The sequence below is a fragment of the Marmota flaviventris genome, chromosome 9 (assembly GCF_047511675.1).
Source record: "Marmota flaviventris isolate mMarFla1 chromosome 9, mMarFla1.hap1, whole genome shotgun sequence".
Lineage (NCBI taxonomy): Eukaryota > Metazoa > Chordata > Mammalia > Rodentia > Sciuridae > Marmota > Marmota flaviventris.
In genome coordinates, this window is record NC_092506.1 from 62,572,300 (window position 1) to 62,586,053 (window position 13,754).

The 13,754-nt window shown below is 43.4% G+C and overlaps 1 protein-coding gene across 1 annotated transcript in view; it reads right to left on the bottom strand.

The window, feature by feature from the left end:
• Positions 1-5,138: 5,138 nt before the first annotated feature.
• P4ha3 (prolyl 4-hydroxylase subunit alpha 3) overlaps positions 5,139-13,754 on the bottom strand; it is a 33,284-nt gene continuing 24,668 nt past the window's right edge. Inside the window, exons 10-13 of the mRNA XM_027942679.2 lie at positions 12,049-12,111; positions 7,714-7,782; positions 6,050-6,146; positions 5,139-5,290 (exon numbers count right to left, since the gene is read on the bottom strand). Coding sequence (XP_027798480.1) covers positions 5,220-5,290; positions 6,050-6,146; positions 7,714-7,782; positions 12,049-12,111 — 300 coding nt within the window. The 3' untranslated portion in view covers positions 5,139-5,219. The remainder of the gene's footprint in view (positions 5,291-6,049; positions 6,147-7,713; positions 7,783-12,048; positions 12,112-13,754) is intronic.

The following is a 13,754-nucleotide window of genomic DNA, read 5'->3' on the forward strand; positions in this document are numbered from 1 at the left end:
CCTTGGCTCTGACCCTGACACACTGAGATATGGGCAAGTCACTTCACCTTCCTGGGCCAGAGGAAGTAACTCTGCCCTCAGTCCCTATTAGATGGTAAGCAGATGAACAGGAGCCCTGGGGGGTATGATCTTGTAGTTATGCTCCATCTGAAAATGTGGTGAATTCTAAGCAAGGTAGAGATGCAGTTGTCTATGGGGAGCCATCTAAGCCATGCCCTTCAGCCCATAGCCAAAAAAGACACCACCCAGCTATCGTGATGCTTAAATCTACCCTTAGCACCTCGTTCCTTTGAGATAATTTTTTATTTCTCCAGGTTTCTTATTTCAAATGCAAATACTTCCCTTGCAAGGACAGAGAAACTTTTTGTCACTCAAACCTTGGTGGAAACAGAGGGATTCTGTGTAAGAAATAAACATAAAGAGGGATGGACAGAGAGGAAAGAAACAGGCTTTTATTCCAAAGGGGGAGAAAACTGTGAGAATTTCAAGGTGAGGAAGAAAAAGAAGTCCAGAGAGAAAGATCCTGGAGACAGCTGGTGGCGGAGACCTGCCTGGCTCCAGATGCTGTCTCTGCTCCCAGCTGTGTGAGCCCAGGAAATCTTACCTTTGAGCCCCACTTTCCTCCTTTGCCAAAAAGCTGACAATTGTTGAGAATAAGATATGGGACATTAAATAGCTTGCAGAGTGGGCACAAATGTTTGTTTCCTCCCCCTAACTCTTAGCTGATTCCATAATTCAGCTGTGTACACAGCAACCTGCAGGCAAATGTCCCTCCCCCCCACACACATACCCTACATACAGGCTTCTTTGGCTTCTTCAGCTTGAGCAGCCAAGGTCCCCAAACAGGGGACTCTTTGAGACATGCCATGAAAGGGCAGTTTGTGCTGCTCCTGGCATTGCTGGACAGGAGTTCCCCAGGATCAACACCCTCTCACTTCCTCCTCCAGGACAGCTCTCCCTGCTCCCTTGTATGTGAAAGGGGGACAAGCAGGTAGCCCCTGCTCCCGCCTTCCAGTGGCACACATTCACTCTCCAGTGTGTTCCTGGGGCTCCAACATGGAAGCCCTCTCGACCCTCTCTGGCCTCACCATCCTTAGGCTGAGCACCACGCTGCTTCCCACTTGATTGTACCCACTTATCTCTTGTTACATTCAGAGTGTGCTACCTGTGCCTGAAGGGCAGCGAGCCGGGCACCTCCTCTCTTGGACTCTCGTGAAGCAGCTAACATGGGGCTGCTCATCCAGTGGCCACTCGCTTGACATCTGCAGGACTGAAATGATTCATATGACGGGGCTCGTGGCCAGCAGGCATCAGAGGCACAATAGATAGACCTTTTCAACCTGGGAAAGTATTGGAAAACATCTCTACAATTGTTGGCTTTGAGAACTATTACTGCAACAGGAGCAAAGCACCAACAGCCAAAGGAACACCATCCAGACAGTGGAGGGCTGGTTAAGCTCTTTGGTGACAGAGAAATCTGGATTTGAATCCTTCCTCTGCCACCTTATAGCCACGTGACCTAAGGCAAGTTAGACTTTCTCTGCCTCAGTTTCTCTCATCTATAAAACAGGTATAACAGTACTTATTATAAAGAATAAAGGGGATGAGTGCATCTATGATCTTAGCAAAGTGCCCAGGTTAAACAACATAGGGTTACTAAGGATAATAACAATCATTAATGTCAACAAGATTACCTGCCATGAGGCTTACAAGTGATATATAGTTCAAGGTCAGGAATTGTGTTGGACAAGGCTGTTAGAAAACAGTTGGAAACTCAGTGTAAAAAGACAAAGAAAATTATAAATAAGCAATCCTCAAATTGATCCTATTATGAATGATCTACCTACCCACTTAGTGCTACTGGGACCTCACATCTGCACAGCACTTCCTAGCAGGACTAGTCAGACTTTGGGGGCATGGAGACTGGCGAAAATATAAAAGAATGAGGCAGTTCCACTCTGGCTGTGGTGTGGTAGAGGGACATGGCTTTGAAAGTGTTATGGTTTGGATATGAAGTGTCCCCAGAAAAGCTTGTGTTGAAAGCGTGATAAACAATGAAGCAAGGTTGAGAGGTGGGACTTTAGGGAAAAAACTGAAAGATGAGAGCTGTCATCTCATCAGTGGATTTATCCACTTGATGGATCAGTATTTTGAATGAACTACTGAACTGTAGCAGGCGGGGCACTGGCCAGGGGAATTCATGCTCTGGGGGTGCAGCCTTGGATGGTATCAGCCTCTGGCCTCGTCCTCTCTTTGCTTTCCAACAGCCCTGAGCTGAGCGGCTTTTCTCTACCATGTTCTGCTGTGATGTTCTGCCTCACCTCAGGCCTAGAGTAATGGAGCTGACTGACTGTGGACTGAGACCTCTGAAACCGTGAGACCCAAATAAACTTTTCTTAATCTAAATTGTTCTTGTCAAGCATTTTGGTCACAGCAAAAAGCTGACTAACACAGAAAGTATCCAGTGGAAAGGGCACTGGTGAGGGACACAGATGGCCAGGTGTCTATCCCATACTCTGCTACGTCACCCCAGCAAGTCACTTTCCATAGCACTTGCTCTGCTTTCCTCCCCAGGGAAGTGAGTTTCAAGAGGAGTGGAAAAGTTTTGAAAACTAACATGCTGGTCAAAGTAAGGTATTAATATTCAGAGCTTTAGGGACAGGCACTTCCCCTACTGCCGGTCCAGTCCTGTCACTCCTTCCTGGCCACTATGGAGCCTCTCATCTTCAAGACTTGTGCATGGCCCTCCTTCCCATGAAGACTCATAGTGCCCTCAGATCATGTCTGTCTACTCATGGCTACAAGGTCTTGTGATGAATTGAGGGTCTATCTCTGTTTCTGAGACCCCTGAATCTCTCTATGGTTGCTTGCCTCGCACATGCTTCTGCCATTGTGATACCATCCACCATGAGGCCTTTACCAGAGCTGGACTGAGGCCATTGCCATGCCCTTGATCCTCCAACACCAGGAGTTAAATAAACCTCTTTATAAAGAAAAGTTCCCAGCCTCTCATATTTTGTTAGAGTAACAGAAAAGTCTAACACAGGAAAATACCCTAAATCACCATGATCTCCTTGCTCTCATTACTGCAATCAGTAGTAATTCATTTCTTCTTGCATGCAATATTTTCATATTGTGTTCAAATGGTGATTAACTCCTGCTGGCATTGTTCCCAGGGATTCTGTCCTGGGCCTCTCTATATACCCACAACACCGGCTGAGCCCCACACCTCCTCCTGGAAAATGTTCAGTAAGTAGTTGTTGCTTAATTTGCAGTTAGGTGTTCCCGGGTCTTAGTCACTTGGTTAAGGTGTTTGATAATTCTCATATCTCAGGCTTGGTTAAAAGCACATATATTAAAGGCACAAGGTTTGGGGCCAGACTGTAGGACTTTAAAAAGTTCTTAACTCTAACTCTACCTCCTTGTTTATAAAACAGGGATGAAAACCATATCAAACCTCCAGAGTTAGGATGAGCATTAAACATGGAATGCATGAGGCCCTTAAAATAGTGCCATCTCAATAGACTCACCGTTTGTTGCTCCATTGCTACATTAGCTCAGACCGACAATGTAATTCTGAGAAGTTCTGGTTCTGTGGAGAAAGGAAGCAGTACCCCGCCCCACCAAAGCTTTCTGTCTCAGGACTACTTCTGTCTCTGGAGCTGGAAGAGGCAGGCAGAGTGGGTGACAGCAGCTTTCTAGAATACTGGCACAATCAGCATAAATACAGGCAATGTGACAAGATACTCATAGAGGCTCCAAGGAAGCTGGACATCAGGACATCAGAGCCCTAACCTTGGAGGGCTGCACAGCTCGGGAAGCTGAGATCCTAGGGGCTTGGCGAGGGGAGGGGGCAGAGGCAACATGGAGTCTAACCACCTGGTCCTTCACCTTGTGGCTCCTCTGAGAGCAAGACACACCCACATCCCCTGGGGAGGAACCCAAACCAAGTGATGTTTCAGTGCAAGCTCTCAAATAGCACCTTCACCATCACTGCGGCCACAGCCCACACTAGTCCCTCTGCTGGGAAAGACTTCTCTTCAGACCCCACCTGTAGAAATTACACCTCTACAGTGCTGTTCAAAGGATGCCTTTGCAAAACTGCTGAATGCCTACTTAGTTTGAACCAGACCTTCTGAGGACTCCAAGAGGAACAGAGCAGTCTAGTGGGAGCAGCCTGGCAAATAAACAAACATTGAAATTCAGTGAGATAGGGGCTATAACAGAGACACTGACAAAGTACAGGGGCCATGAAACATTTGCCCTGCAAGGAGGGAAGCTGACCGCAATTAAACAAACAAAGTAACTTCAATACTGATAAATGGTGGGAAGAAAATAAAATCAGGTAATATGGCATAAAGAGGCTAGAAGGGAGGGTAGTCAGGGGAGGCCCCCTGAGGGAACATCAGGCCAAGAACGGAATGAGCAGAGCTGGGCTGTGGGGAGCTGCAGAGGCAGCAAAAGAAGGCCTGAGAAGGTAGCAAAGGTGGCCCTGAGCACAGTGGCTCCAAGGGACAGGTAGAATGTCAGCGCAGGGAATGTGAGCAGGGGAGCGAGCCAGGCCAAGAGGAGAATATGACAAAATGGTACACTCTGCTATTTCACGCATCATTTGAATATAAGAAGATCGGTAGTTGGGAAGAATGATTTGTAAACATTTTTAATGTTTACATCAAAAATTTTTAATGTACTAAAAAAAATCATCACATAAAAGTTGCTCTCTATTTAAAAAAAAAAAAATCACCAAATGATGTACTTCTTGCATGGGGTGCACATCCAAGTCAGACACACTCCCTGCTCAGGCTACAGCAGAAGTCAGTGGGGAGAAGGACAAAAGTCTTAGGGATCGGACTGACTTCTGCAGGTGTCCTCACTGCCACTTCTGGGTCCCCGTGGTCAGAGTGGCAAAAACTCTGAAAGCCCAAACCCTAGAGACTGTGGGTAAATTCTATTCCTAACACAGACTGAGTTCTAGAAGCTTCTCTCCCAGGCCTCCATGGACCCCTTATTTGTACTGTCCATTCTCCTATGACTCTTGTGGCTGGACCAGAAACAAATTTAACTTCTCAGGGGTCCCCGGTGAAGGCTCCTAGCCTTCCATTTTCAAGGAATGGGCAAATGCCTCTTTCAGGAGGCTGCTCTCCCCTGGTTCTCCTTCTCCAGTTTTTGGCTCCTGGATACGAGACTCCGCGAGACTCCGCAGCTGCTCTGGGGAATCTTCAGTCTTCTGGGTTGGAGCCGCAGGGTCTGCGGAATTCCTGTCCATGCTCGTGTATCCACTTGTTGGCCACTGGAGACAGCGGGAAGGAAGACAGCCAGCTGAGCAGGGCAGCCGTGGGCTGTGCGGGCGGGGAGGGGCGGATATGCAAGCACCTCCTAACACCCTCCGGCCCACCCAGTCCCGGCTCACACTGGGTTTCACACTGTTTCTTCTAGCAGAGAATAGCAGAGGACAGTGTTCTCCTAAAGTCCAAGAGATCCTGCCTACTAGAAAGTGATTTTCAAGTGTGTGGGCACTGAAGTCACTCACCCTTCATTATAAAATCCCACCTCCCCCACAAAGCCACTCCTGAGTAATGACAGAAGTGCGGTGGCTTCTTTGGCAGTGCCCATGTCAGCATGAAAGCCTTCTTGCACCTCCTTTTCAGAGCTCAGTGCTCTTGGGCACACAGAGCCATAAGCACATCTGCCTGCTGCTTTTTTAGGGCCGCCTCTGCACAGGTGGCACTGACAGAGAGCCTGATGGCTCATGTCTTCGAGCAGTGAAGGGGAGGGACTCTGTTGCCACATTCCTTCTCAGCTGTGCCCAGGATCAAGGCCCATGTGGCAAGGTCAATACACCTTTGTAGACACTTACTCTGTGTCAGGACCCTGCTCTTCACAAGCTCCTACCTGTGCGGGGCACCCGGTTGATAGTCTGATCATCTTAATACAGTGTGGCTCCATAATGAAGCCTGTGGCATGGGAGGGCTTTGCGATCTCCCACCCAACCCACTCCCTATCTCAGCACCCCTCACCCCATTCTCATGTTCAGAAAGGAAGGACTTACCCCACTTATCTCCCACCAGGACAGGACAGCCAGCATGAAGTGTGTCACCATCCCCCTCACCACTCCTATGCAGGTTCCACCAAAATAGTGCTGCATTCTGAAAACAAGAGAGGCCAGCCCAGTAGGAGAATCAGGCCAGAATCTCAGTCCTTGGGAAGCCCGTGACTAAGGACAAATGCATGCATGTGGTTCAATAAGGAAACCCTCCCTGCACTCTGGGGCAAGGCACAGTGAAAACAGCACAATCTGATATAAATTGCTGTACTCATGCATAGGACACTGATTTAAAGCTCTGTTCCTCTCCAGGCCCTGAGTGTGCAGAGACAAAGCCCATCCAGCTCTGTTCTTTGGAGTTCACGAGAGGCAGAGATAAAATAGAAAAGGGTGATACAGTGTGGGGAGTGAAAGGGTGAGGTAAGGATGGGTGTGGTGGGATTACTGAGGACAGATGCCTAACAAAACCCACAAGGCAGAACAAGATATTCCTCAGTGGAAACTTCATTAGTTTCAAAGTTTATGCTCCTTGAGGCACTTATTACCAGCACCCAGGAAGTAGGCCTCATCATAACCCCCTTCCTGAAGTAGTCCATGCTTAGGGCTTGAAATAATGTAACCAAGAAAGAGCAAAGGTAGGACTCAAGCCCAGGTGTGTGTTCTTTTGCCCCTACACTCTGCTTTTTTGTCCCATGCATTTCCTAGAGACTTAGTTTAACTTTGGCCATTAGAAGTAGATCAAGCCTAAAGTAATGAAGGATATGCCGACACCTCTGTTCCTAAATTTAGGAGATGCTAAAGCCCTAGGTACTCACAGACACATCTTTTATTGAATGCTTAGAACATGCCAGGCTCTGTACTAATTGTACAGAGGGGCCATGAATTTATTTTCATTTCATTTCTGAATTAGGTAAGGGCTGTCAGGGAGTTTGATAGATCTGAAACTTGGAGGAAATATTCATTCATTAAACAGAACTCTTACCGCATGACTCTCCTCTGGACCTATCTTTCCCATAGCTCCAATTTCAGTTGTTACTATATATTAGCTTCTCTGTGAGCCCCGGAAGAAAAGGACTCTGATTCCTCTGTATCCTCAGTGCCTCTAGAGTTCAGTGTGGATGCAATTAATAACTGCAGGAACAAACTACTGTAGAGAACCCAAGGGCCAATCAAAAGAGGTCTTCCCAGCCAGGCACAGTGGCACACGCCTGTCATCCCAGTGGCTCAGGAGGCTGAGGCAGGAGGATCACGGGTTCAAAGCCAGCCTCAGCAAAAGCAAGGCACTAAGCAACTCAGTGAGACCCTGTCTCTAAATAAAATACAGAATAGGGCTGGGGATGTGGCTCAGTGGTAGAGTAACCCTGAGTTCAATCTCTGGTGTCCTCCCTTCAAAAAATACAAACAAACAAAAACAAATAGGTCTTCCCTTCCAGCTCTACTGTGACAGGGAAGACAGACACCTACTTGTCACAGAAGTATAAATAAACAGAGCCACAAGTAACATGCTAGGGTAATAGAGAAGACTGTGACTTTATGTTTGATCCTGAAAATCAGGGAAAACTTCTTGTTATCCCCCCTCCCAGGCATCGGATTTCAAGCAGAAGTGTGAAGGTTAGGGGGTTACTTCTGTGCCCTCTCAGCCTGCTCCTCTGGGAACAGGCCCCACTCACCTTAACCACAGGCACGCTGAAGTTGGCGTAGATGAAGGCCGTGGCTCCTCCAGCTTCCACTGAGCTCAGCTACAATGCCAGAGGAAGAAGCCACAGTTAACATTGCCACCACATCCCTATTCTGTCCTGTGCCCAGTGGCCTGGCCTCTGACGTCATTTTTGCATAGCTGCCCTCTTGTGGTGCCCTGTTTCAACTCTGAAAGACAGTCATCCTTGAAAGACAGTCATCCAACTTCAGAATTCAGGGAGCCTTATTTCCTCATATGTAAAATGTGAATAACACTAGTGAGAAAACAGCTTAGCAGTATGTATCAGGAGTACTAAATCTATGCATACCCATTTGAACCAATAACACTAATGCTAAGACTCTTTCCTAACCTTAACGAGCTGCTGTAGGGAACCCAAAGGTAACTCCAACAGAGTCCTTTCCCTCCCGGAGCTCTACTGTGACTGTTACCCTAATTTTCCTCACCCTAATCTTCACACTTCTGCTTATACTAAGTACCATACTATGAGTCAGAATTGTTGTTATTATTATTCTTCACATTTTATAGATGAGGAAATAAGTCTCCCTGAATAAGTCCCCTGGTGTTTGCCGGCAGGAACACAAGAAGACAAGATTTTGGGAACCCTTCTTTCTTTTTCCTTTCAGCTAATATCCTTATTAAGGGCTACAATAAGTAGATTCAAACTTTTTTGATTGAGACCCTCAGGGAGAAATGCATCATAATCTGACACATACACATAAATTTCATAAAGACATTCCAACTGCGTGAGACACCTCTGATATTTTTCCTTTTATTTATTTATTTTATTCTATTCTAGTACAGTTTTTTAAAATACAGATCAGATTCATTAAATTTAATTTCACAACCTACTAGTGGATCATAACTTGTGACTTGAACACTGGTTTAGATTACAACGATCTGTTTTTGAAAGGTGGCCATCTCAAGAACTATTTACTGCACCTTTCTCAGGTTCCCCAGATCACTCAGTTCCACTCTAGGTCACCTAAGCTGAGGGTTTCCACCACTGGTATATTCTTGGATTGCAGATATGTTTTCTTAATATAAAGATATTTTTTCTCGATTGTCAAAGAAATACATAGTAATCATAGACATTTTTTAATACAGGAAAGCATTTGAAAAAATCACTTATCATCTTGCCATCCAGGAAAAAAAATGCAGTATTACAGTTACATAGTAATAGCTGACATTTAGTAAGCACTGACTATATGCTAGACATCACACTAAGTACTTATATTAAATACTATACTAGAAGGATTAGTATTAATTATTATTATTTATATTTTACAGATGAGGAAATAAATCTCAGAGATATTAAATACTTTTCAAAAGGACACATAACTCTTCTGTGACAGTCAGGATTTGAGCTGAGCCAGTACTATCTGACTACAAAGTCCCTGCTCATAAACATTATGCTGTACTTTTGAACATTTAGGTTATTTGAAATATTTACTATTATAAACAACACTGCACTGAAACTTTTTTTGGGGGGGGGTGTATGTGTGGTATTGGGGATTAAACCCAGGGGTACTCTATCACTAAATTACATCCCCAACACCTTTTATTTTTTATTTTGAGACAGAGTCTCACTAATTTGCCCAAGCTGGCCTTGAACTTGCAATCCTCCTGCCTCAGACTCCCAAAATGCTGTGATTACAGGCATGTGCCACCAAGCCCATCTTGAACATCTTTTTTAAAAAATTTTTTTTAGTTATAGGTGGACACAATATCTTTATTTTTATTTTTATGTGGTGCTGAGGATTGAACCCCAGTGCCTCATGCATGCTAGGCGAGCATTCTACCACTGAGCCACAACCCCAGCCCCTGAACATCTTAATCAATGAAATTGTTTTTGAATTTTGGGTTGTTTTCATAGGAAAAAGAATTAGCGTTATGAGTCCAAATTGGTATGCATACATTTAATATTTCTGATATATACTGCTAAATTATTTTCTCACCAGCCATACAACATGAGAGAGCAAGTATTACCTCACTCTGCCTAGCACTACTAGAAGGTCCATGTTCTTTTAATTTTGTGGTCATCAAACCCCATCCCACCACAATCTGTGTTACAGAGCAAGAACTTTAGGCCTGAAGAGGTTGTCACTTACAGGAAACTGAACTGTCTTGGTGATTCAGAACCTGGAAATGGCAGTTTTAGCTGTCAGTGCTCCTTGGTTCCCACTCTGGCCACTTGGAGGGCCAATGGGAACAACTCGATCTTTGTGTTCAAGAAACTAAAAGACGGGATGATTCTGTTCTGTTGTAGTCACTGTGGGTACAAGCATGACTCACCAGGGGCAACCTTGACTTTCCTGCATTCCTTTTCCTGTGGTTTTAGACACAATGTAAGGAATGATAAACCAACATATTCAAAAGAAAATCTCATTCTGTATGCAATGAAGTTCAAGGGCATGAATTGTAGAACAGTGCTGAAAGAGATATTCTTTATGAATACCTTCACTGTATTAGGGCTGAACTTATGTCCAGTCTGGGCAGAAAATCACTAACTTATTTCAAGTCCATCTTCTGTACTTCTTAGAAATTATTTTCTCTCTACAATATTACTCTTGTCTCCCACAAACCTTAACATTATTTGCCTTTAGAAATTTGATGGTCTTTACCCAACCTGAAGATGAAAGTATTGGTCCCATGACACTAATTCCCCTTTATAGGGTTCTTTCCTTACTTGCTTGGTGGGATACAATGAGAGAAACATATGAAACTTTCCACAGTGACGTTCCCCCTGCACTATCTCCTCAGATCCTTATTACAACCCTGTGAGGAAGTGCAGAGCAAGAAAATGAGCTCAAATAATTGATGTGATATGTACTGAGGCCCCATAGTAAACCAAAGAATCAGGATCAGACCAACTGAGTCCAAAACCAAAGTGCATTCCATTTTACTGTGTCTCAAATGCCTAAAACTCAAATGTACATGCATGTTCTCTCATTCTCTCTCTGTCTCTCTCTGTCTCTCTCTCTCACACACACACACACACACACACAAATAGATATGTGCACAATTGCCATTTAAAATTGCTGGGCCTTTATCCATCCTACCTTCATTACAATAACTGGGCTTCTGTATCTAGGGAACTAGCCATAAAAGATTTGGGCAAGGCAAGAGGGTAAAGAACAGACATACTGTGCCCCCAGATGCTCATACTGTCTGGTTGATATCTACACTTTTCACTGCCTGTGACCTCCCATGCCAGCTTCAGTGATCAGCCAGAGACACAACCAGCTGCAGATCCAAGATGTGCTCCCTGCCTGGCAGCTGGCTTCAGCTGTGCCTGATCAGAATGACCACCGAGAGGTCAGATGGCATGTTTTAAAAGTCTCCAGTTCTTCAGGAAGCATAAAATTTAGCCACTGGAAACAAAACCAGAATTGCAGGCATAGAGACTATATGCAATGCCAGTCTCTGACTGCCCTTTCTTGGCTCTTGTATCTGCAGAAACCAGATACAGGCCTGAGAGAAGAGGGGAAGCTAAGGGAGTGTCTGCTCATCCAACGAGCCCGAAAACAGGACTTCATCTCTGGTTGTTATTCACAGCCTCAGTCAGGAGTAATCTTTTCCAATAAGTGTTTGCTTCTAATAATCTCTCCCAAGTAAGAGATGATCAGAATTATGGCTTAGGTGTGAAGAAGGAAATAAACCCACCGGACCTGAAAGGAAGGTGATGGGTGAGATAACAAATGCTGGGATCAAGTCCCACAGGACCAGGCTGGGAACCAGAAGAGACAAATTTATTGTTTTGCTTTTTCAGGGGATATAGTGGAGATTTTACTGAAGAATTTATGGGGAAATAGGAGGAGGATTTTCACTGAGACTTCTCTGAGATTTTCATCTCAGAGGCCACACTTGAGGAATTTCTCTGTCGGCCTCCCTGTGCTTTCCTGCTGGTGACTGAGCTGCCTGTCTCTCCTCTCTCTCTCCCACACCTCTGCAGCTGCACTTAAGGGCCCACACTTTTCAACACTGAGTAGGCTGTGGGACCTCAAAGAGGGAGACTCCTGTATTCTCTTCCTGCATTGTTTAAGTCTCACAAACTCTTTGCCTTCATTGTAAACCTACTGTCCATCCTAATCCATGGCCTATGACAAGGTCATATTAGATCCATTCCTTTATATCTCTTATAGTGTTGAACAAAAAAAAATGCTATTTAAAATTCATAAATTTCCTGAAGACTTTTGTGTTTAGTACCAGATAAAATCAATACATGAAATTGTTTTGAACACAATAAAAAAGAGGAGAGATATAGTCATTAGGTAAGAAGCCCTGGTCCCTCCAGAGCAAGACTCACATAGATCATAAATGTTGCAACTCGGTTTCCAGACTTCATTCTGTATAGGGGGCTGCTTGGCGACTGAGACAAAAATAGAACATAACATTATTTTATGCAGATGGCACCAGGATGACATAATGAGGGGACCATGTGCTCATCTTTGCTGACAGGTACTCAATACTCTTTATAGACACTATTTATTAGATACTCACATGAATGAATTGTGTGCTAATCAAATAAAACTACTTGTCAATAGTGAAAGCTCTATATGAGAGGTGAATTTTGCCTTTGGATTCTGTGAAATAAATTTATATGTAAATTCTTATAGATCATTATTCTGTAGGAATACCAAATGATAAGACCTCTGGAGTTCCCAATTACTTGCCAAAGAGAAATCTTTTTTTTTTTTTTTTTTTTTTTGGTCATAGAACAATCTGACATAAAACTTACATACCATAAAATTCACCCATTGTAAGCATACTATTTGATGAACTTTAGCTAATTTCAACATTTGTCCAACCATTTCCACAATCCAGTTTTAGAACATTTCCATCAACCGGTAAAGTTCTCTCATGCCAGTGTTCAGTTAATCCCTCTATAACTCTGAGCAATACACTTACCTACTTTCCATTCTGTTTTTTCCCTTTTCATATAAATAGAATCATAAAATGTGGAATCTTATCCATCAGGCTGCTCTTGCTTGTGCACTATTTTGAAGGTTCTTCTCTGTGGTTGGATGTACCTGTCCATTCTTTCCCTTGATGAATAGTATTCCATTGTGCAGATATATAAAAATTTGTTATCCATTAACCTATGGATGGATTTAAGCTGTTTCTAATTCTTGGCTAATAAAGCTATTATGAACATTCACATGCAAGTGTGTGTATAGATGTATATTTCCTTTTCTCCTGTGTAAAATATCTGGAATTGAAGTGGCTGGATCATAGGCTGGTGTACCTTTAACTTTTTAAGAACTGCCAAACTCTTTTCCAAAGTGACTGTTTTATTTTACATCCCCCCAGTGTGTGAGTCCTCACTGTCCTCATCCACACTTGGTATGATCTCATAAGATATCTTTTTCATTTTAGCTCTTCTAATAGGAATACAGCGATATTTCATTATGGGTTCAACTTTCATTTCTCTAATGGTGTTGAGCATCTTTTCACATGTTTATTAGCCATTTATTTCTCTTCTTTGAAGTGCCTCTTTAAATAATCTTTTGCTCATTTAAAATTTTTGAGTTGTGAGGCCAGGGTTGTGGCTCAGTAGTACAGCACTTGCCTGGCACATGTGAGGTACTGGGTTTGATCCTCAGCACCAAATAAAATGTAAATAAATAAAATAAAGTTAAGAAAAAGAAAACAAATTAAACTCACCCTTAAAAAAAAGAAAAAAATTAGTTGTCTGTTGAGTTACAGAAGTTCTGCATATATTTTGGATACAAATCCTTTATCAAGTATATAATTTACAAATATTTTCTCCTAATTGATGACCTGATTTTTCATTTTCTAATGGTGTTTTCTGAAAAGCAAGATTTTAATTTTGACAAGGTCCAATTTATCACTTTTTTCTTCTTTTATGGATAAGAATTTGGTGATCTATAACTCTGCTTTGCCTAACCTGTGGTTATAAAGATTTTCTCTTAGGTTTTCTTCTAGAAGTTTGTTTTTTTTTTAAAGAATATATTCTGTTTTATATACATTTTATTTATTTTTATGTGGTGC